General features: G+C 37.5%; 5 protein-coding genes across 6 annotated transcripts; 2 read left to right on the top strand and 3 right to left on the bottom strand.

The window, feature by feature from the left end:
• Positions 1–195: 195 nt before the first annotated feature.
• On the bottom strand, positions 196–1,094 carry LOC103442356 (VQ motif-containing protein 4-like). Its single transcript, XM_008381140.4, has one exon. The coding sequence runs from the start codon at positions 950–952 to the stop codon at positions 407–409; it is 546 nt and encodes a 181-aa protein (XP_008379362.3). The 5' UTR covers positions 953–1,094; the 3' UTR covers positions 196–406.
• A 3,886-nt stretch (positions 1,095–4,980) lies between these two features.
• LOC103442375 (uncharacterized) lies at positions 4,981–7,428 on the top strand. Its single transcript, XM_008381161.4, has 3 exons — positions 4,981–5,316; positions 6,810–6,959; positions 7,082–7,428. Exons 1-3 carry the CDS (start codon positions 5,089–5,091, stop codon positions 7,157–7,159), a joined length of 456 nt encoding a protein of 151 aa, XP_008379383.1. The 5' UTR covers positions 4,981–5,088; the 3' UTR covers positions 7,160–7,428.
• A 7-nt stretch (positions 7,429–7,435) lies between these two features.
• Positions 7,436–8,999, bottom strand: LOC103442365 (uncharacterized). The gene is made up of 4 exons (XM_008381150.4): positions 8,704–8,999; positions 8,493–8,618; positions 8,149–8,188; positions 7,436–7,619 (listed from the first exon to the last, which is right to left on the bottom strand). The coding sequence occupies exons 1-4, from the start codon at positions 8,926–8,928 to the stop codon at positions 7,555–7,557; spliced, it is 456 nt and encodes a 151-aa protein (XP_008379372.1). The 5' UTR covers positions 8,929–8,999; the 3' UTR covers positions 7,436–7,554.
• Positions 9,000–9,720: 721 nt separating this feature from the next.
• Positions 9,721–18,374, top strand: LOC103442395 (dynamin-related protein 3A-like). Its single transcript, XM_008381180.4, has 19 exons — positions 9,721–10,965; positions 11,048–11,330; positions 11,404–11,432; positions 11,513–11,614; positions 11,750–11,818; positions 11,899–11,958; positions 12,096–12,209; positions 12,726–12,774; positions 13,483–13,592; positions 13,881–13,973; positions 14,082–14,174; positions 14,278–14,415; positions 14,947–15,033; positions 16,650–16,692; positions 16,860–16,984; positions 17,096–17,239; positions 17,339–17,391; positions 17,640–17,739; positions 17,995–18,374. Exons 1-19 carry the CDS (start codon positions 10,588–10,590, stop codon positions 18,034–18,036), a joined length of 2,112 nt encoding a protein of 703 aa, XP_008379402.1. The 5' UTR covers positions 9,721–10,587; the 3' UTR covers positions 18,037–18,374.
• Positions 18,375–18,478: 104 nt separating this feature from the next.
• LOC103442385 (protein TIC 55, chloroplastic-like) lies at positions 18,479–20,904 on the bottom strand. 2 transcript variants are annotated; one of them, XM_070813125.1, is made up of 3 exons: positions 20,312–20,904; positions 19,974–20,080; positions 18,479–19,761 (listed from the first exon to the last, which is right to left on the bottom strand). In XM_070813125.1, the coding sequence occupies exons 1-3, from the start codon at positions 20,460–20,462 to the stop codon at positions 18,640–18,642; spliced, it is 1,380 nt and encodes a 459-aa protein (XP_070669226.1). In that variant the 5' UTR covers positions 20,463–20,904; the 3' UTR covers positions 18,479–18,639. The 2 variants fall into 2 exon arrangements, with proteins under 2 accessions (XP_070669226.1, XP_008379390.1); XM_008381168.4 differs by having other exon boundaries at positions 19,974–20,076; positions 20,312–20,893.
• Positions 20,905–20,920: the final 16 nt, after the last annotated feature.

Here is a 20,920-nt window from a genome sequence, read left to right on the forward strand (position 1 = left end):
TTATCAAAAACAAATATTTACACTAAAAATAGAGTTTTATGATAAAAATTAATATTTTCTATAAAAAAAAAGAACAAAAATTAATATGTGTGGGCAAAAAAAAATATGACGAACATAAATTATTTCCCAATAATGTATTAATAATTAATAACTCAGTCAAAAAACGTCGATATATAATTGATCAACTCGGTCATGACAGTCACAGCTCGGCTATATATTAAACAAAAAAAATCATTTAAATAAAAAAAATCCTTACAAACTCGCATGCACGACGAACAGAAAAGTCTCACACACATATATAATTATATACTGGTATTACAGAAATCCAAAAAAATCTATCAGAAAAAAGAAAATACATTATATTTTGGTTGACAGAAATTTGATATGTAATTTAATTATTTAATATTTAGGAGGACGGCAGAGACTTGTGATCAAGTTGACTGGGTGAACTCAGTGGAAACAGAGTCAGCAGCTCGGGCGGCTCGGCCCCTCTGGGCGTACTGAGCGGCGAAGGGTGCAAATAAAAACCCTTCTCCGCAATTGCCTTGTCCTCCTCCGCCACCGCCGCGGGAGACGACGGCGACTCGGACCCTGAACTCGGGAATGAAAACGAGTCGAACCCGAGTGGTGTGATGGGACTCGGAATCGGCTGAGAGCCGTGTAGGGTGGCGAGGCTGAGTTTGATCTCCAGCTTTCTCATGGTATGTCTCCGCTCTTGGAGCTTGAACGGTGACCGGCGGGGGCTTGTTAGGTCACCGGGAGTGGTGGGTGATTTAGGGTAGTGCCTTGCTGGGTGGGTGACCGGGAGCTTTTCCGAGTTGCCGGATAAGCCGGTGAGCTTCTGAACGAGGTCTCTGAAGTTGTTTGTGTCTGCCTGAACGAAGGTTGTGGGTGACGATGTTGGTGAACAGAGGTTGCTGTTGCTTTGTATTGAGTGATGATGTCTTTCCATTTTTAGAGAGAGAGGGAGAGAGAGGGAGGGATGGAGAGAGAGAGAGGGAGATTTACAAAACTAAAGTTATGTAATTAATGGTTTATGCTTTTGTTGGGAGTTTGGGAGAGAGGGAACGAATGTGTGATATGGATGAGAGACTAGTCTTGAAAAGAGAGTGATCTTTTATAATGGTGACTTTGGGTTAATGTTGTTATGGACATGTATAAGTATTTTAAAAATGAAAAATGATTTGTGCACGCTCGTTTTCTTATGTTTTATTTTATTTTATTTTTGTTATTAATCTTTTTTTTTTGATATTCAGTTTAAATTCAAAAAGTAAAAATGAGTGTTCAAAATGAAAAAAAATGGTAAAAAACTCTAAATTTTATTATTTGTATCATCTTAATTAACAGCATTTTACTTCTGCTAAAAAGATAACAAGTCAAGTCACCATCTATAGAAGAACTTGAATGCAACGTATTCTTAATTAGCAATCTAATTCTTACTTATCTCAAGCATAATGTGTTGCGTGAGAAAGAATCAAGAGGCTATCAAGAAAAAAAAAAAAAAAAAAAAAAAGCTCGAGCTTTTTGCAAAAATGACACAGGATTCACTGGATGAGTACGTCATGGGTGTGGTGTAACTTTAGGTTACTAATTAATTAACTAAATTATGGGCTTTGCCTGAATTTGCTTTATGTTCAGACCGCTGGTTTGGAATATTCAATCAAACACACACAAGAAAAATAAAGGAAATAAATTATAAAAGGGGGGAGGAAAATAGACACAGTAGGTTCAGACTCACACATCAAACCTTATCTCTTGCTAGGATTTTGCTTCAAAGTCTCGATAATTATTCACCACCATTTGCACCCTAAATATATATTATATAGCTTTACAACGACTTACTCGTTTGAAAAATATTTTTAAAATACCCGAAGATGTTTTTAGTTAAAGTGTTTTTGGGTTCCAAAAATACTTGAAATGATTTCGGCAGGAAACACCAATGATGTGTTTCTTGAAGAAAGAAGTTTAAGTGTTTTTCCAAGATTCAATTATATTTTTACTAAATATTGGTTTCAAAAGCAATCTCATCAAGAACGTTTGTAGCTATTTTAAAAGTATTTTAAAATGAGATCGGAGTCTTTGCAATTTCAATTGGTAGGAAGATATATAAAACATTTAAGGACTTTAGCATGTCACTCCCGCACATAAACAATTTCTTGGTACTTCTCCATCTTATTTTTCATTGTCAATAATAAGAGAGAGATTCAAATACCTCTAGTTATAAATTAAGCATTTCATCCCACTCACATTGGGGTTAGGCGAGTTTACAGGATGTGTCCACTTGAATTCGACTATTTTTATATGTTAAAATAATTTAAAATATAGCCTTATTCATAACAAATATCTTATTATCGTTAATCAACAGCGAATTTGTTATTCGTTTATCATTCTTTACATAAAAGTGAGTGCATGGAGCCATGTCTATAATCTTACGAGTGACAGATGCATATATACTTAATGACACTCCAAAGTCCAACTATATGTTCTTCTAGCTAATTGCCTCATTTGTTTAATTAAGTGTGGTATAAATTATTGTTTTTTATTAATATTGTACCTAGACACTCACCCTCCCATCTCATTCTTCCCTTTTTTGTGACATATCTTTTTTATGCGCAGTGATGGATATGCTTCAATCCATTAGACGCAATTTGTGCCGTTTAAAATTTTAAATTAAGCCGCCGACAGACACAATTAGTAAGCTCTGATTCTAATTTCTAAATTATATCGAGCATTTTATTTGATTAGACAAAAAGGCACAAGAACCGTATTCTGTCTCAACGTACGCTTGAATGGTTTAGTAAAAACTATATTTTTAGTATTGAATTTTCGTACTCTTATGCAATAAAGTTGACCTTGTGAAATTCGATATAATTAGCATAAAAGAGTTTTGCTGTTAATGATTTGGTTCGTTTGAATTTACCAAGCAATTTGGGTCTTGTCTTTTTTGAGTAAGTTCCTTCTTGTTGTAAATATAACTAGAGTCTTGTGCCTCGTGATATTCTAATGTAATCTTTTTTATTTTATTTTGGGCTTGATGCCCTGTTGTAATCCAGAAAAAAACAAATATTTAAGTATAATAACCATTAGAAAGGAAAAGTTTGGGATTAATAATGAAACTATAGACATAACATTTGAAAAAAAAGAAGAGAACAAGTTAGAGCATATCCGAAAAAGATTTCATAAGTGCCAAGTAGACATTCAACGGTAAAAAAAAGCAACAAAACTTTCTCCAACCAATGCTTCATTTCTCACATGGAATAGCGTCTAGGCTCTTGCTGCCTAATTTAACGTTGCTGTTAAATTGAGCTTTTGAGTTTTAATAGATGGGCTCTCATTCAATATTAAAATTAGGTTTGGCTGTAAGAATATGAGTGGATATCAGTTTTCAATATAACGTCCACATAAGCCATCATATTTAAATGTTGTGGTTAAAATTTGATATATCTTTGCCTTAAATGTTAAAATGTTCCTTGTGTTTTAGTTATTGAGTCAATTTAGTCCCTGTGTTTTCAATTTGACCAATTTGGTCATTGTGTTTTAGTTATTTGTGTTTTAGTTATTGAGTCAATTTAGTCCATGTGTTTTCAATTTGACCAATTTGATCATTGTGTTTTAGTTATTGGGTCAATTTAGTCATTGTGTTTTCAATTTGGCTAATTTGATCATTGTGTTTATCTCTGTTAGCCAATTAAGGACATTTTATCCAATTTTTGAATTTTTTTTTATAAATTATTATAAACTTATATATTTGATTTAAAATATTTAAAAATGAAATAAAAATAAAAATTTAAAAAAAAAATTTTTCCTCCCAACTCTCCAACCTCCTCCCTAACATTAAAATAAATGGGCCTGATTTAATAATCCGGTGCTTATTTAATACAAGGCTTAAATGTCAAAATAGTCTATGTGTTATAGCCAAATGGCCAATTTAGTCTCCGTGTTTTTTATTTGGCTAATTTAGTCATCGTGTTTGTCTATGTTAGCTAATTAAGGACATTTCATTCAATCTCTTTTAAAAAATTCATAAGAAAAATTATATGAGATATAATTACCCTTTCTCTTTATAGAAAAATGAAAGTCAATGAGAAATAACACATATAAGAGATAAAACTTTCAATCTGAAAAATGATTAAGGTTGTGACATAGAAAAGAGAGGGGGTAATGTTAGGGAGGAGGTCGGAGAGTTGGGAGTATAATATATATTTTTTAATTTTTAATTTTATTTCATTTTAAAATATTTTAAATCAAATAAATAATTTTATAAATAAGTTTATAATAATTTATAATTTTTTTTTTCAAAAATTGGATAAAATGTCTTTAATTGGCTAACAGAGATAAACACAATGACCAAACTGGCCAAAACACAAGGACCATTTTAACATTTAAGCCTATATCTTTTGACATGCTCTTAGTAAGCTAAGATTATGACAATTTCATAATACACTTCTCTCCGATCTAAAGCAATAAAAACGTTAAGAAACATATCGATAACATTTGATATAATAAAAGAAAAGAAAAATAATCGAAGCATGATCTGAACAAATAAAAAGAACAAAAATATAACCACAGCAAGTGACCCAGTGATAAAGGCGCGGACTGCGGCTTCCCATTAAACAAAAAAATGTGGGAGGTCCCGAGTTCGATACTCTGAGCTGGTGAGTCTGTTTGACCATGGCCACGAACAGGATGAAATTTTCCATAGCCTCTCTGAATCTGAAGAGGTGGATAAGTGTAGCTTGCAACCGATTGTTCTTTTTTTTTTCAAAAAAAAAAGAAAAAGAACAAAAAATATATGAGACTGATACATGTATTTACTTAATACATCTGTACGTATTAAGGAAATACAAAGTCTGGCGCTAGAAAACGTAAATCTGATTCCGACCCATTCAAAAGCCGGTTGCAAAGCCCACAGACCAATTCAAGAAAGTGGGCTATCCTTGTTTTCCATCTAAAAAAAGAGGGAAAATTTTGGTCAGCTTTGGGCCACAAGAAAACCATTAAAAAAAACCGCCACGCACACGAAGACAAAAAGAAGCAAAACTCTCTCTCTTTCTCTAGATTCCAGACTTGAAGAAGACGAGGAGGAAAATGGCGAGCTGTGTGTGCTGCAGGCCGTCGATTGTGGCCAGACCGATTCAAAACGACGGCTTTCGAACATCGTTGGAAGCTCTAAATCGCGTTGGGGTTGTCGTACCTTACGGTACAAGCACAAGGTCCTTCGGAAGGGTTTGCGGCGTGCGAGCTTCCGCTGTGGACTCGTATGAAAGTTCATCGAATTTCGCTAATCGCATGGAAAAAGCTTGGTTAATCTCTAAGGTAATTCTGTTTTCGGTAAATTGGGTCTGGTTTTATTTAGAAATGATGTTTAATGCGATTGAATTCGATAATTAGGTCTGACCAAAACCCTAATGGAGTGAAAATTTCAGATTGAATCTTGATGAAACGTACCTTATGCATTTTTTCCGTTTGGTTTGTCGCTCGATTCTCATTTGATTTACTCAATCCAACGACTACTTAGGAAAAAGGAGGGAGGAAAAACGAGTGCGGAAATCATTTCGGATAAAATTTAGCTGTGCTTGGTGTAATAGAAGGATAGAACATGGATAGAATTTGGTTTAGTTTAGGTGCTACGAGAAGGTACCGTCGCAAATTAGAACCCAAGTACATGTTGCATTGTTGCATTGTGAAGGGTTGATGCTCGCAGATTAGAGTTCGACACCATTCAATCAAAGAGACCCACACAAATCTATTGGTTGTTGTCTAACCTTTAGATGCGGGTCTCTAATTCTTAACATTCTTTGATTAAAACTTTAATAGTATTCAAAGTTTGATTAAAGTCATTTCACTTTGTACACCTCGTTATATTACTATTAATATTTATATTTTTATAGTTTTGACATTAATTATTTGATATTTTATGAGATTTATAATCATATAAATTTAAAATCCATCATTATAATACTATTAGAAATGGTTACAATAAAAAAATTCAAACATTTTGATTTAATAAATGGATAAAAACTATGTAAAAATAAGAAATAATAAATGGCAAAAGAATGTATCCATAGTGTTAAAAAAAATTGGTACCTTTTAAGAAAAAATAGGTACATTTCACATATAACAAAGTGGTACATTAATAAAGAAGAATGGGTACATTATAAATAAATTAGGGTGCATATAAAAGATTAAAAAATTATGAGTACAAATGAATTTTTAAAAAATATAGGTGCTAAAAGAAATTAATAAATGGGTACAAAATAAAACTAAAAAGAAAATACTACAAATTTTAAAAAAATGTTGGAAATTAAAAGTGGGTACAAACTAAAAACATAAATATATGATACAAAGTTTAGGCATAAAACATAAATATACCATATGTAATTTTTCTATCATTGATTAAATATATAATATCATGTGACGGTATACACATGGGACAAACACAAATAAAACTTTAAGAAATTGGGCACAAAAAGAAACTAATATATGGGTACAAATTAAAAATGAAAAGAAAATTGGTTCAAATTAAAAAATATTTACAATTAAAAATAGGTACAAACTAAAAATAAAAATATATGATAAAAAATTTAGTCATAAATATAAACATACTAATTGTAACATTTTTAACACTAAATGAATATATTTAAAAATAAAAATATTTAATTATTCAAATAATTAATGATATTATTAATACCCAATGATCTTGATCAAAATTTGAAAATGAATAGGATTTTAATCAACGGAATAAAAAAAAGAAGGATGTGAACCTAATTTTCCCTTGTCTAAATCTTCCATGTTTTTGGTACTTGCAGCAACCGAGGCCTATTGCTTGTTCTTCTTGCAACTCAAATGGTCATACTGAGTGCAAATGGTGTGCGGGTACAGGCTTCTTTATTCTCGGCGATAACATGCTTTGCCAAGTCTCTCCGAAAAGTACAACTTGTGTTATTTGTACCGGAAAGGTAACTCAAATTGCCAAAGTCAGTGATTCTTACTATCGTCTTCAATTTCCGATATGCATTTGGATTTTCTGCTATAAATAGTACATAACAAAAACGCGTCTCATGTTTCTCCATGTCTCTAGGGTTCAATGCGTTGTTCCGACTGTAAAGGAACGGGCTTTCGTGCCAAGTGGTTAGGACAACCACCTATTTCCAAGTAGCCGCCTACTCTCGGTAAGCTTCAACCGTAGGAGCTACTACACAAATTGTAGTAACATCTTAATCATGTTGTAACAGTTCTTCGTTTCTCAAGTTTTGAAAGTTGCTTATTCTTTAAATTGTGTAGTTAAATCAGCCCACAGAGCATCACCCTTAACTAGTTTGCCTCATTCATCTTAGTTTTTGGAATGTAAAACTATCGTTGCCTCGACTGGTTCTGTTATCAAATTGATTTATTGTTAGAAATATGGATACGAAGTTTTGCTCGCCATCATCGATTCTGTGTTTAATGCTGATTTACTGTCGCAGTATCAAGTATCCAATACAATGCATATTCATATTCAAACAGAACGTATTCAGATACACACATGAACATCACTGAACAAGACCAGTTGCCTTAGACTATAGCCGAAAAGAGCAACTGATTGATATCCTCCGAATCCGAATCGCGATTCTCATCCCCTGCACAAACAAAGCTTTGTCAAGATACTTTCGAAAACTCCATATAAACCTACTGCTGACTTTACATTCTAAACCGTAAACCATGGAGTCACCATCAACGAAAGGCATTCCTTCTCGAGTTTTTGCATCTCTTCGAAAACAATGTTTCGTTGCAATAGCAAGCCCGAGCATGACATGCTCTTTTGCACCAAAAGAAGGAAATAAAATCAAAACAAAGCCTAAAAGTGGCCACTAACTACCAACATAATTGACAAATCCATAGTTCAAAAGTTGAACAGCAACACAAGACATGGAGAATTTCCTTCTGTTCCTTATTCTATAGAAAAAATATGACCAATTTTGATACCCCTTCCCTAATTTACCGCTAAGTCATACAATAGGTAGCCTAATTTGATATCGAATTCGTCGTTCACGAGATTCGAACCTAAGACCTATCACTTTCAAATAAAGAGAAATACCCCAGACCGTAGTACCGAGAGACGGCAGTAATTAGACAGCAGTAATTACAGTGTTAACGGTAAGAGTTTACCTGTTTTTGATCTGACTTGAGCCGTCCACTCATCAATGACCTGCATAAAAGATCAATATGGTCACAAGCTTATGTTCTAAATAAGACCGGAAAATGTAAGAAAGGTGAAGCGGCTGAGAATGTAGCAAGGCATAATGCTGCTGCTTTATCCGAAGAACAAAGCTACCCGCCACAGGATATCTTTGGACGGGCATTTCTTCAGAAACATTGCCTAGCAATAGTATTTAATCTTGGTTGCTTGCTGGAAAATGGTGCAAACACTCGAACACCATCTGGAAAACTAGCCAACCGTTCACATAGGTACCACTAACAACAACAAACAACACAAATACCAAAAAATTAACCTGGTTGAAGTTAGCAAAAGCAGAATCATCCGAATCAGCGTCGGCGAAAACTCCCATCGACGTCTCCATCCGCTGCAACTGATTTCTGTTCCCAACCAGAGTCGTCCTCGCCTTATCAATCAAATCCTTCAAAACCCAAAACCCAAAACCCAAAAATCAAAATCGAAAACTAAAAATTTCCCAATTTCAGCTGAAATTTTTTGAAAATGACCTGTTTGGCAGAGAGAAGTTGGCGGCAGTGATCTTCCAATGTCGACAATTCTTCTTGAATCTTCTTTATCCTCGAAACCAGCTTCATCGGGTTCGCATTGTCCGGGTAGATTTGCTGGAACTCCCTCTCGAGCCGGTGCTGAACCACCGTCAGATCGTGGTTCGCTTTCGTCAGCAGCTTCACCAAGCCGTCCGTCGCTTCGTGGTGTTCGCTTACGTGTCCCATCTCCTCAGAGCTTCACCCTCTCTCTCCTAGGGTTTTCTGCCCACTAGTAATGGGCGGTTTTGAATTTTGCTTTTGCAGAAATGGGCCGAATTTCAGGCCCATTTATAAATAGCTGTACAGTAGAGGCCCAATTGCTTCCAGGATGATGGCCGACATGGGTGGGTTACCTTGAAGCAATCTCTTGATCATCTAAAGCTGATTTTAGCAAAAGCCGCGTAGATTCGGAAAAGTAGATGCTATTTGCTTTCCTAGAATGACCGTTAACCTTTTAAGGACAAATATTACTATAAGTGCTTTGACCATCTTTTATCAGTTCATTCAAAAAGCTTTACATGTGCTTCTCCAAGAAGAACTTCCAAAGTATTTTTCACATCAAAGTGCTTTTCATCTAAAACTGATTTTCACATTTCTACATACGCGGTAAAAAAAAAAAAAAAACTTGTTATTATCTGAAAACACTTTTAACCACAAGTGTATGGTGTCACTTGTAAAAAACCAAACAGGTTACCTCATGCCATTTGACACTTGAACTTGATGCGGTGGGGTTTGGATTTCATTCAAACCAGAGTAAAAAGGACCAAGATTGTCTCTCATCCTACTTTCCGTCCCCCTCCATCCCCTCTTATTTTTCAGCCATTGGTTTCATGACAAATTAATTTAATGCTCCAGATTCTGCCACCTCACCTACAGCTCCAAAGCATCTTTAAAGCTCAATTTTCCAGACTTTTTATGCTGCATTTCCCGCCCCCTCCCATCTGCTTTTAAGATGCCTTTGTTTCTGATAAGCATTTTACATTGCTCTGTTTTATATCAGGTTTTGATGCTAAGACAAAAGTAAGAGTGCCTTGGTTGGAAAATGAGATTTCATGCCAACACATGCTTACATTACAAGCGCAACTTTTCTGCAAATTCAAAATTAATAAGCACAGAATATGTAGATTCAAAATCACACACAAAAAATTCGTTTTGCAGAAACCAACCGGATCCAAAACTATCTAACTCAATAACTTTGCCTACAATCTCTTGTACTTTACGATAGAAGCAAAATTTTCAATTAAGCCTTTGGTAATGCAGACTCAAGAATGTCCAAGATAACTGTAAGTTGGCTTTCTGCAATCTCTATGCATGGCATAGCTGCTTCTGCAATAACAATAAGTTGGCTTCCTCTCTTCATCTCCAGTGGTCACCGCGTACATTCAAATTCAAAGCCTACAAAAGTTTTTTAAGGATACAAATGAAATTATACCATGGCATTAGATGCTTTAAGGATAACAAAAGCAATAAAAATATATGAAATATATCAGAAAGCTTTACTTGACTATGCGTGGTATTAGATGCTTGAAATTTCTTGGTGTGCAAAGGAATAACCAGTGGGATTTGTTCCGTGTACTGGTCCGTTATTTCCAACGGTCGGATCAAGATGCAACGGCCCACATGCTCATCTAAACCCAAACAACCAAAAAGATTCCCACCTTTTTTCTTGAAGAAACAGATACAGACCCCTCCAGTTTCTGCTTCCTTCTCCTCCAAGAAACACTAGCTAAACTGTGGCACACGCTTTAAACCTCCACCTTCAAAACCCTCTCTCTCTCTCTCACTCACTCTCTCTACCTTACTCTCAGTAATCACAGTGTAAGTTTTCTCTCTCTAAATCACACTATGGGAGAAAAAGCTATGGAAGTCCACTCCTCGGCGACCACTCCAAGACCTTCAATGACGTTTGGCTCGTCGCTAATTCCGATGATCAACAAGCTCCAGGACATTCTCGCGCCGGTGGGCAGCGATAGGCCGCAGATTTCGCTGCCTCAAGTGGCGGTCGTGGGAAGCCAGAGCAGCGGGAAATCGAGCGTCCTCGAAGCCCTCGTTGGCCGCGACTTCCTCCCCCGCGGCCGTGACATCTGCACTCGGCGGCCGCTCGTGCTGATGCTCGAGAATCGCGCGGCGGTGCCCGGTGATGAACACACCGAATGGGGCGAGTTCCGCCACTTGCCCGGAAAACGCTTCTACGACTTCTCCGCAATCCGCCACGAAATTCAGGTACGGATTGAGCTTCTTCTTCATCAATGCTGCTTCTAGTTTACTGGCTTGTGATAAATTGACCATTGTTTTGTCAGCGCAGGCGGAGACGGATAGGGAGGCCGGATTGAACAAAAGGGTTTCGGATAAGCAAATCCGGCTGAAGATTATCTCTCCGAATGTGCTTAATATGACTCTGGTTGATTTGCCTGGAATCACGAAAGTTCCGGTGGGAGATCAACCAAGAGACATAGAAGCAATGGTTAGGAAGATGATTATGGGCTATATTATCCAGCAAAACTGTATTATATTAGCGGTTAGTCCTGCGAATTCGGATTTGGCAACCTCCGATGCACTACAGATGGCTAGAGAAGCTGACGCGACTGGTACCTGCACTTTTACTTATGAATTCGACTTTTACATCGAATGCATAGTGTACTGACGCAAATGTATTAACAGGTTTTCGAACAATCGGTGTGATCACCAAGGTTTGTGATCTCCTCTTAAGACTCCGGTTTATTAGATGCCTCAGTTGTTGCATAATATGACAATATTGTTCTATCTGTAGCTTGATATAATGGACAGGGGCACCGATGCTCTTGACTTTTTGCTTGGGAAAATTATTCCGCTGCAGCTCGGTTATGTTGGTGTTGTGAATCGTAGCCAGGAGGTATGAATTGTTCAAATAGCTTCTTTGTAGCATCCATTTGTTTTGTTTAGTACATTGCCAAGTTTTACTCTTACAAAAGAAAATGTGGGTGCAGCGTTCAGGCTCTATTACTTAAGTGTTATTCTTGTGACACAGGACATCAATAGAAACTGTGGGATTGCTGCTGCCCTTGCTTACGAGGAGAAATTCTTCAATAGGCACCTTGTACTGTTCGCTTTCTTTGTATTTAGAGAAAAATGATAATTGTTTGTGTTGGCACTTAACATCTTTATTACATGTTAAAGGTATATAGTAAACTCTTGGATCATTGCGGCATGCCCCAGTTAGCAAGGAAGTTGAATCAGGTTGGTATGAACCAAAGGCATAACAAAGTTATACTAACGGGAAATGAAATTCTTAGGTGGTTATGTATCATTTTTTTATATATTATTGCGTACTCTATTTGTTTTTGCACTGTTGTCATGGTCGATTTCTGTGTTAGATTCTGGAGCAGCATATCAGAAGGGTTCTCCCTGATTTGAAGGCTCGGTTGAATTCTCAAATGGTTTCTGTTTTGAAAGAATTGCAAGCATATGGGCTACCTTTAGAATCTAAAGTGAGTTGCAAAACAACTTATGAGCTGCTGGTGTTTTCTACTGCATTTAATGCATGCAGAGAGTTAGAAAACAACTGTTCCCTACATACTGTTGAATTGTTGCATTCACATCCAAATTACATACTGTTGAATTGTTGCATTCACATCCAAACACTATGTCCAAGTCCAATGCGCATTTGCGTCATCATTTTTTCTTAATCACATTGGCAGGACCCTTGTCCTCTTCTTTTTTATTTTTATTTTTATTCATGACCAGTCTATAAAGATATTTTGCTAGATAGTGTTGACTGTGCACCATGATGGAAGACTTGTACTTTTGATCTTAGTAAGTAATTGGGATTTTGTTGTTATTGGTTTGAAAACTTGAAATTGCTGCTGCACATAGCGAAGTGCATAGACAGATGCATTCACATTAAAAAACTTACCCCTCTTCCTTTCTCTTGTTATTGGAATAGATAATATACTCTTCACATTTTAGTTGTTTCTAACCATTTTTTGTCACTTGTCCTGAACCAGATGGATCAGGGAATGATTTTGTTGAACATTTTGACAAAATATTGTGAAGGTGAGATTTCGATCTGTGTTATTTGTTAAATGTCAATCTTTTACTTGCCTGCATGACTTGGAATCATGTATGATATTCCTCAAAGGACCACTTAATTTATCTTTCTTAGATTTGTTAGTGCTGTTTTTTCCCAAGAATTGGATTTGTATTTGTCATAGAGAGAGAGTATTGTATTACATTAGCCCACTTCTCGAAGAGGATTTAGTAGTGAAAGCTATCAGGCGTTTCTGTGACTGGTTATGAAGCGTGTGATAGTGAAAGAAATTCCTGCAATGGGGTTGGGGTGCAGTAGAGCTGGAAGGAAATCCACCCAATCCAATTTGCATGAGTGAGAAATACTGTAAACTTGATTTCTCTAATTTTTTTTTTCTCTCAGACTAAGTTAATATTACCGCTTACCTTATCATATGAACTTTACTGACCTGAGAAACTATGCGTTTGTGGAAAATAACAATGATGTCAAATGGACTTAACCATGTGGAAAGCCTTTCTCTAAAGTCTTGTAGTCTTCTTTAATTTTTGTAATCATGGTTTTTATGATTCTAAGCAACTTGTTTTTAGGACATTTATACTAATAGAGCATGCTGTTCAAGTACTACCTTGTTTGTCGTTATTTTCATCTTAGCTGTTTTCACTGATGCTGTTAATGTTCCTTCTCTCTCCCTCTCTCTCTCTCTCTCTCTCTCTCTCTGTTTCACTAATGGACAGCTTATGCTGCCATGGTGGAGGGAAAAAGTCAGGAGATGTCAACAAAAGAATTGTCAGGAGGAGCCAGGATCCACTACATTCTCCAGTCAATTTTTGTAAAAAGCTTGGAGGTACAATGCACTATAATTTTTTCTAAACATGCAATTTCTTTAATGACCTTTGTTAATTGTTTATCTTGCTTTCGTCCTTTTGGTACGTTTTAATCTAAAACCATAGACTACTATGTCGTCAGTTGCTGTCTTCTGCATATTTGTTTGGTGTCAGCATACCGTGAAATTTGTCTTGAAGAAAACCATAGTCTTATGTATAACATTTTCAAGGCACCGAGTTGTAGAACTAATGTTCCAGTGTAAGACATGTACCATCAGATTGGCTATACTAACTCTCAGGAATTGTAGGGTGTGGACCCCTCCGACGATCTAACTGATGATGATATTCGAACGGCTATTCAAAATGCTTCTGGTGCAAAAAATGCTCTATTTGTGCCTGAGGTGAGTATAATGATGATTACATGCTGTAGTTTTGCATTTTCCCTAGTATAACGCCGATGCCTTTGGTTCTACTCAGCATTGCCTGATATGTTTTTGAATTATTGTTAGGTCCCATTTGAAATTTTAGTAAGAAGACAAATTGCTCGATTGCTAGACCCAAGCTGTCAGTGTCTGCGTTTTGTTTACGATGAACTAGTTAAGGTGAGATATGATTTATGCACCTGTGGTGCTTATGGAATTCTTATAGTATGTCCATGAATCCTGAGGTGTAAGTATAATCAGGAAGATATAATTTCCCCTGCAGATAAGCCACGATTGCGCGGTTATTGAGTTGCAAAGGTTTCCAGTTTTGAGAAAGCATATGGATGAAATCATGATCAACTTTTTGCGGGAAGGTGTAAAGCCTGCTCAGAGAATGATAGAAAATCTTATTGAGATGGAGGTATGTCTTTGTTAACCTTGTTAAATTAAAACTAAAGTTTATTCACTAAAAATTTAAATCAAGGCTGACATGTATGTACAGCTTTTGTTAAAATGATTTCATGGACTCTCAAAATAGTGTTAAAATACCGGAATATTCTAAAATCTAATCAAATTGAGTTGGCAATAGTAACTGGTAAAACAAAAAAAGGCACCTTCCTCAACCCTTTGAAAAAATTGTGATTCTAACATTTTGGCAGTACAGTAAATTTTCAACTCTGCAGTGTATGGTATCCTATATTTTTCTCAACCCTTAATTTCGCTTTTGGGTGGTTCTTACTACCAATGGTGTGTTCAATTCAACGTGACACTCTTGAAATGAAAATGGCCAATTCTTAGATCTGTTGGTCATATCACACAAAATTGTGCTCAGTACTTATCTCTTCACTGATAATATATGTTTTCTTTTAAGTAATTGCTCAGATTTACATGCTATGGTTTTATCTCTTTCACATTTACTCAAATGCTGATTGCCCAACTTTCTTTCATTCAGGTGGATTGTATAAACACATCGCATCCATGTTTTATAGGTGGGAAGAAAGCTTCTGAGCTTGCTATGCAAGAGTTGAAAGCACAACAGGTATCTTCTACAACATTGGTGAATGATAATTTTAGACATGATGAAGCAGTCCTGAATCCTGATCATGTGTTGGATTCATAGCAAATATATTGTCATGAACTTTCAGTTTCTTTAATCTTGCAGTCCTATGTTTTATTTTTATTACAGAAGTCCCTTCATATTACCCAAAGTCAATTATGAATTTGAAATCTCGGTTTGATATGATCTGAGAGATCAGAAAAGGAAAATATACAGTGGTGGCTTTATTTTTTATTGACAGTCTATGGAGATTTCTGTTTAGTGTATTTTTCGTTCTTATTTTGAGAAAGGAAAAAGTTATTGGGATTTGGTTCTTCATTCTCATTGAGAGAACTTTTTGTATGATCTCTGTTGATGCACAAAACCGGAGGTCTTGGACCAACGTAAATCCGACCGTGAATCTGCAAGTAATGTAAATGACACAAGATGTATCATGGTTAACCCCAAGGTTTGGGCTACGTCCACACTGATTGTATTATATTTCTCTAAGAAGTGAGGGAGAGAGAGCTCTGAGAGTGAGAGCTTTGAGAGGGATGAGGAGAGACCCCCCCTTTGTGAGGGTGAGGAGGCCCTTTTATAGAATAAGGGCTCCTTCCCTAATTACATATTTGCCCCTTCCTTTATTACATAATTACATTTAAGTCCCCCGAGTATTTATACGAGGTCTAAATACGAGGCACTAAATATGGTATAAACAATCTCTATCATCAAGTTCATATCAATAGATTTAGAGTGGTTGCATGCTATATTCCTTCTTTTAGGGTAACACAATTTATTCTTTATTGTCTTTGCACTATTATTCAACCCAATCATCATTAGATCTCATATAAAAGGGTTTGTCAATTATCTGGTTTACCTCAAAGTTGTTCTTGTATGTTTCATGGTGTTACGGATGTTGAAGGCCAGACATCTATAACTGTTCAGGCTAAGACAGTTATGAATGGAATTTTACCTTACCAAGTATGCTGTTCAGTTTTAGTTGACAATATTACAGGAGTGAAACTGGGTATTCCAAACAAAAAGAGAAGGGAAAGACAAAAGGTGGGGAAAATCCCCAGAACCAATAGGAGCGAAGATTTCATAGTCCAAGCAGGACAAAGTGCGGCCTCTAAGAAATTGGAGGTCCTCGCTTACTCTTTGGGGCCCTATGACCTGAATTTTTATGATCTTCCTTTAGCCTAGCTACTTTTTGGTGTTCAATTTCCATTAACCTAGCTAATGGGGCAAGTGTGATATTGGAAGGGGCTGAGGTTGTTGAACCTGGTAGAGACAAAAGCTGGGGCGACCACATAGTGCTAGAATGAAGAAAAGATCTGCTCCTCTTTAGTTTTTTAGCACAAGAAAATATGCCGTATTCTAGTTCCTTCTCTACCCTGAAATTTATCAGATTTGGATTGTTTGTGAAGAAAACTCTGGTTACGAGCAGTGTTTTCCTTTTAAATCAGTTTTCAAGTTGGCTAAAAGTTAATTTGCGAATCCAAGTTAATGGGGGTAAACTTAGATTTGTGAAAGCTAGTTTGGAGGGCCTTACTACTTTTGGCTATCTTTTTTCTTTCATAGGATGCCTTCGATCTTAATATAGTTTTTTTGTTTGGCAGGGAAGTCGTCCTCAGCTGAATAAAGAGAATCCTGTATCTTCTGGTAAACTCATATCTACTATATCCAAGCATTCTGCTACCTTCGGGATATTGAAACTGCTTGATTTTGTTAACATGTTTCTTGTGCGTATGTGTGTGTGTGTATGTGTATGTGATGGTATGTATATCTATTAATCTGCCATTGCTAAGTTCAATGAATTTTGTTAACAGGTTCTACGAAGACTTGGGGTATTCCATCTGTATTTGGGAATAGGACATCAGCTGCACAGTCTGGTACACCTTTTGGTGAACAACGTCATTCAGAGTCAATGCCCTCCACAATCAATTTGAGAGAGGTACATCTGTGGTTCACAGAATTTTATTTCTTTACAACTTATTATCTACTTATTCATTTTAGAATTTAAATGTGACCCCTTTGTTTTTCCCTCTGTCCTCGCTGATTTCAGCCACCATCCATCTTAAGGCCAGTTGAAACGACAGAAAATGAAGCAGCGGAAATTATTGTAACCAAATCACTGTTGAAATCCTATTATGACATTGTCAGAAAGAACATTCAAGACCTAGTTCCAAAAGCTATAATGCACTTTCTGGTATACCTATTTTCTTTTTTTTTTCTTTTCAATATGTTAATAATTATATTACGGTTACTATGAAGTACATTAACATGTATCGTTCTTACTGTGGCATAGGTCAACTCTACGATAAAAAACCTTCAAACGGGCTTTATTCAAAAACTGTACAGGTATGTGACGTATGCTGTTGTTGAAAAGCGGGAATACAGTCCTTTTTCAGGCCATCATACGACATTTTTAGTCTTTATTATGACTATGTGAAAGACACGGACTACATTTGTAACACAAATAAAAGCACTGCATTACCGGCATGACTTCTGTGAATTACTCGATATCCTGCATGAATGTGTTTCTGTTGGTTTTGCTGCATATTGTTGATTGGAACTTCGAGGGTGATTTGCTCACGCTAATTATGCAGAGAGAACCTGTTTGAAGAACTGCTGAAGGAGCATGATGAACTTGATTCAAAAAGAAAATGTGACCAAAAGTTGTACGAGGTTTTGAAGCAATCCCTTCAGGTAGTTTTAAACTTTTAATGTTTGAGCAGTAAATGCCTGCTTTCCATGCCTTCTTTTTGCCTTGGTTCTATGTTTTTCATGGACCCAAAATTCACAAAGAAAGGCTCTTGGAAGCCTCATTGAGTAATCCCCTGTTGAGTTCTCTTAATTTGTATAGTTTTACTCCTAGGATTTCATAAATTGTATGTTATTATGTAGAAATTCTTGTTGGTTTTCTTTTCCAATGAGTAAACTTGAACTGTTTGCTTGATCTAGACACTCGAGAAGGTCGAATTTGATGTTTCAACCCAAACTTAAAGTATTGGCACTGATTTTTCGGTTGGACCGTCAAGGATTCCGAGTACTTTGCCCCATCTGCACAAAACATCTGAGGTGAGCCAGTTCACACACCATTCGTTTTCCATGCCATACACGACCGACACCACAGCTTGAAGATCATTTCGACGAGAAAATCAGGCATTGTCCACATGGGTTTGATATCAAATATACTAGTATTATGGTGGTCCATTAAGCGATTAGCATTAGTGATTACCAGGTTGTAGGCGTCCTCCTCCTGTATCATTTTTTTGCATATGGAATGAATAAGTTGTATGATGATTAAAGAGTCGGTTCAAAATACATGAGTTGTATGCGCAGGGAGTTTTGATCGGTGCTGCAAGAGTTTCGGTTTTAAAAACGTTTTTCTTTAACTAGTGAAAAATGGGTGTGAGTATATACTGTATATTTTGCAAGCAAGGTATACAAGATAACGAAACTATCTGATAACGCAGATGCGAGTTAGGCCACTCGGCCATGATAGTTTTGAGAAAGCCACAACAAGGGTTGGATCTTAAGCTTCCAATGAGAATCCAAACGTATAAAAAGTACAAATTTATAATTTCAAATCGTCTTCCCGGCAGCTCACAATCTCCTATGCGTCCTTATGAAGTTTGTTGTGTTCAATGCCACCGCGTACGAGCATGCATAAACCCCAGCAGAGCTGATTGCTGCTGAGACTAATAGAATGGCCTTCCACTGCCTGCCTGAGACAAGAATTGCCAATGCAGCAAATGCAACAGCAACAGCAGTGAGGCCCTTTTGCCATGCTTGGAAAGCTTTGACAACGCCGCTGCAGATTTTGCAGTGAACCACGTGCCGGAAATACCGGTTGGCCAAGTTTGGAGCGTGCATGGATCCAATGCCTCCCTTTGCCGGGAAAGATGCAGAAGCGCCGGCTACAAGTCCGGCTGGTGCGTGTTCCACAACAGCCGGTTCTTTGGGCAACGTGATTGTGCTGTGTCCGAAATGGTAAGGCATTCCATGCCCTACTTTGTCCATCCATTTTCGATATTCAGCCACCCAAGTATCTGAAGATTTCAGGTTAAGGTACAGCTCTTTGGTGGGTACTTTTTCCTTCATGAGTATCTCGTTCTGCGACGAAAGAAATCCCATATCTTGCTCGAAAACCTTGCCTGCATTCTGATGAAAGTACCATTTCGGAAACAGTTTCGCGACCGGGGACCTTTTTGTTCCACCAAATCTCACAATGAGCATAGACTTCCCTTGTCCAGTTGGTCTGCAAAGAAATAGACCCGAAAAGTAGTGTTTTTCCCCAGTTTTTTCATCAACAATTTCCCTGTTGTTTTGAAGAGAACATGGTGCCTCAAACCTCAAGAAGCTTTTCGCCGATGGATCAGTTGCCTTGCCCCACCAGCCTGCGAATCCTCGATCAGTTCGTTCGGTGACCTCAAAACACAATGGTTGAGCATCTTCCCTTTTCGCACTCCAATCCGTCCTGTCATGTGAGATTGGAACATGGGCAGGATCCATGAGATTCTCCAGAAGTATGGAGTGATCATAAGGGAGCTCATGAGTCGTTGAAGTGTCTTGAAACCCCGGCCGAGCGAAGTTCTCAAACCATGGAATCTTAGCCGGGTTTGGTGGTGTCTTGTGAGACATCCAAACCCACACAACCCCTTGTGAGTCCCTCACCTCGTATGTTTTCGCGCAAGCTGATTTCGGAATTTTCGCATCTGTTGGAAGCTGTAGTACAAAAACATAATTAGGCATTCAACATAGTTAACAGACACTGATTCAAGAGTCTCTATCACTACGAAGGTATCCCAGATAATCACGAATTGCCATGTTTTTTTATTTTCTCAAAAAAACAGTGCGTAATTAGCTCGAGATACTATCAGATTCACAGTAGCATCTCGTCCTTGTTAGTGCGTGAACAAAAGGCGAGAGACACAGACCTGAGGAATCTTTACACATTTTCCTTGGCCTTCAAATTGCCAACCATGATACAAACATTCCAACCTTCCATCAATCAGCTGCCCTTCCGATAGTTTCGCCAACCTAGCTAAGAGTGGATTGTCATGATTCACAAGTCATGACTAGTTAGTAAGATATTACAACGCTAACGACTTTTAAACATTTAAATGAAAAAACGTTACAACATAAACATGCACACTAGCTCTCCGAACTTAACCAGTTAGTAAGTTAATACAACACTAACAACTATTTTGGACTCTAAATTAGCCACTTGAACTTCAAATATCTAGAAGAATCTAGAATCAAAAGACACAGTTACCTGTGGGGGCAGCGATCCTGGTAGCACTGGAGCTCTCCATTGCCGTCCCTATAGAGCACAAGCTGCTTATCAAACACCGTGAGACCCAGAGGAGCATCTTCCGGAATGTCCTGGGTGAGGTACAGAGGGTACCATTCCTCCGTCCAATCATAATCCGCCGCTACCCTCTCTCCCCTCCTCTCCGCCTCGGTGGTTGGACCCACCAGTACCTTGTGATCCTCCTGATCCTCATCAAGTGGCGGAGAAGCGGCAGGAGGAGGTTTGGTGTCTGCAACTGCAGCACACTTGATGCTGCTGAAGCTCATCTTTCTGGAAGGAATGAAGGGTCGGGGATGGGTTGGTGGGGAGAGAGATAAGAGGAGTTTGAGCGGCTGTGGTTTCTTGGGGGTTTGGGGGAGGTGGAGGGAGGTGGAATGGGAGAAGAGGGGGTGGAACAAAGCCATGTTTGATTGAGTTGGGGAGGAAACAAGATGGTGACATGGAAATAAAAGGAAGAGGGGGAAGGCCAAGGAGGAAATAAAGCCATGTGAATATGTGAGTCTAGAGAGAGAGAGAGAGAGAGAGAGAGAGGAGTGAGAGAGTGAAACTGTATTGGGGGTTGCTTATGTG

Source organism: Malus domestica, chromosome 15 (assembly GCF_042453785.1).
Source record: "Malus domestica chromosome 15, GDT2T_hap1".
Lineage (NCBI taxonomy): Eukaryota > Viridiplantae > Streptophyta > Magnoliopsida > Rosales > Rosaceae > Malus > Malus domestica.